Source organism: Podarcis muralis, chromosome 1 (genome assembly GCF_964188315.1).
Source record: "Podarcis muralis chromosome 1, rPodMur119.hap1.1, whole genome shotgun sequence".
In the NCBI taxonomy this organism is placed as follows: Eukaryota; Metazoa; Chordata; class Lepidosauria; order Squamata; family Lacertidae; genus Podarcis; species Podarcis muralis.
This window is the reverse complement of record NC_135655.1, coordinates 81190626-81192784: the sequence shown is the minus strand read 5'-3', so window position 1 is coordinate 81192784 and position 2159 is coordinate 81190626. Positions and strand designations below refer to the sequence as shown.

The following is a 2159-nucleotide window of genomic DNA, read 5'->3' as shown; positions in this document are numbered from 1 at the left end:
ACTTGAGCCAAGGTTCCAACCCAGTGTGCATTTCCCATTGAACTCAGTCAACTGGGCTACATGTAAAATGCCTATCTGCCTTCATCCATTAATTGGGCATTTTGCCTAAAAATTTTATCGTAGCATGAATGCTACAAACCTGAATGGTTAACTTTGTATGTTTGTCTGTATAGTTATAGTGGGATAAACAATTGTACTGTACTCATCAGAGAAGGTTAAAAAGATAGAGGGTTAAATTCAACTCCATAAATTTAGCTTGGAGTACAAACACCCACATCTACTGATGGAGCATAGCTTCCAATGGAAAGTGTAAATTTCACAAGTGCAAACAATTAAAAAGAGTCCAGTTTGTCACATGGCATGTTGCCTTCAGTGCTGTGGATGAAACACAGCAAGAAGCACACACAGGTGAAGCACAACACTCCAGATAGCATGTAAGGTCAATTGCAGTTCCCCTTCTAACTTATAATGGCAAAAAATTGATTGGCTGATGCCAAGAACCATAGAAGTCTAAGTAGCTCATGTCACTGTCTTCCAGTCATTATTACACATATCTTCTGTTTCGGTTCAAGTTGAATGTGTATTCCGAAATCGGCCATGATATGCACACTTAAGTAAAATACTATTTTGACATTTCATTGACAAGAGCAAATGACTCTTTTGGACAATAATGTGCAAAACATTAACCAAGCAAACTTATATTGAATAATGCCTCCAAAAAGAGAAGCAAATATAATGTATGAATTGTACCAATACAGGAAGTCCAGACCTCTGAGGAAAAATAAAATAGATTGCTGAAGGAATGCTCCCCATCTGAATGTTCTATATAACCTTGTACTAAGAACAGAATAGAGTTGGTGCAGACAGTTATTTTAGGAAGCAAGGTTGCAGTATGAGCATATCCTCATTGAGTCAGATCTTTATTTTCCCTTCAGGTCCTCTTTACCATCTTCATGGGATATGAAAACCATACTGAATTCTATTTCCGTCCCTTCTCAACCTTGCTTGAGACACAGCTGGCCATTTTCCTTCTCTTTCTGCTCCTCTACGTCCTCAGCCTCTGTGGGAACGCTGCTGTCGTACTTATTGTCCATGTCGACCACTCTCTCCATAACCCCATGTATTTTTTCTTGGGCAACCTGGCAGCTCTGGAGATCTGCTACTCTTCTGCCATTGCTCCATTGGCTTTGGCCAACCTTCTGTCCAGGAAAAGTGCCACCATATCCTTAAGTGGCTGTGGAACCCAAATGTTCTTCTTTGTCTTCCTGGGAGGAGCTGACTGTGTCTTACTGGCCATCATGGCATACGATAGATACGTGGCAATTTGTCATCCACTGCGCTACATGCTCATCATGAACAAAACAGTATGTACTTCCCTCGTAGCGGCATCCTGGCTGCTGGGCTTTCTGTTGTCTCTACAGCTGACAATCCTTATTTTCCGCTTACCATTCTGTGGCCAAAATGCAATCAATCATTTCTTTTGTGATATCCCAGTCATTCTGCAGTTGGCTTGTAGTGACACCCACATTCACCAAGCTGTTCTCTTCATAGTTAGTGTTGTAGTCCTCACCATACCCTTCCTTCTAATCTGTATCTCATATATCTTCATTGCAGTGGCCATTTTGCAAATCCGTTCTGCTGAAGGCCAGCAAAAAGCTTTCTCCACATGCTCCTCCCACTTGATGGTAGTCCTCTTACAGTATGGCTGTTGCAGTTTCATATACTTACGGCCCAACTCTAGCTACTCACCACAGGAGGGGCGAGTGGTTTCTGTGGTCTACACCTTTGTCACTCCCCTACTGAACCCCCTGATCTATAGCATGAGAAACAAGGAACTGAAAGAGGCACTGAGGAGAGCCTTTCGAAGAAGAGTGTTTCCCCCCAAAAAGTTTGACAGCTAGCAGTCTTCATTAAAGTTAGACCATAGGGATGATAGCAACAGGCTAGGCAGCAGAGGTAGGTACAACCCCCAGGGCCAGATTTAGGTTTGATGAGGCCCCATAGCTACTGAAGGTAATGGGGCCTTTTATATGTCCAGCTGTCCTTTGTCAACAACAAATTGTTGCTGTTTTTTGTGCTGAATATATGCTAAATGGTAATTTATGGACCTACGCAACACAACACAAAACAAAACAAAACATTGTTGCTGTATGTAGGTT

At 42.1% G+C, this 2159-nt stretch overlaps 1 protein-coding gene across 1 annotated transcript; it reads left to right on the top strand.

Annotated features, from left to right (window-relative positions):
* Positions 1-953: 953 nt before the first annotated feature.
* LOC114584160 (olfactory receptor 10V1-like) lies at positions 954-1901 on the top strand. Its single transcript, XM_028705745.2, has one exon. The coding sequence runs from the start codon at positions 954-956 to the stop codon at positions 1899-1901; it is 948 nt and encodes a 315-aa protein (XP_028561578.2).
* Positions 1902-2159: the final 258 nt, after the last annotated feature.

Bases quoted from the DNA above. Each gene is read 5' to 3' on its own strand.
- LOC114584160 (XM_028705745.2), top strand. From the start codon at position 954: ATGGGATATGAAAACCATACTGAATTCTATTTCCGTCCCTTCTCAACC.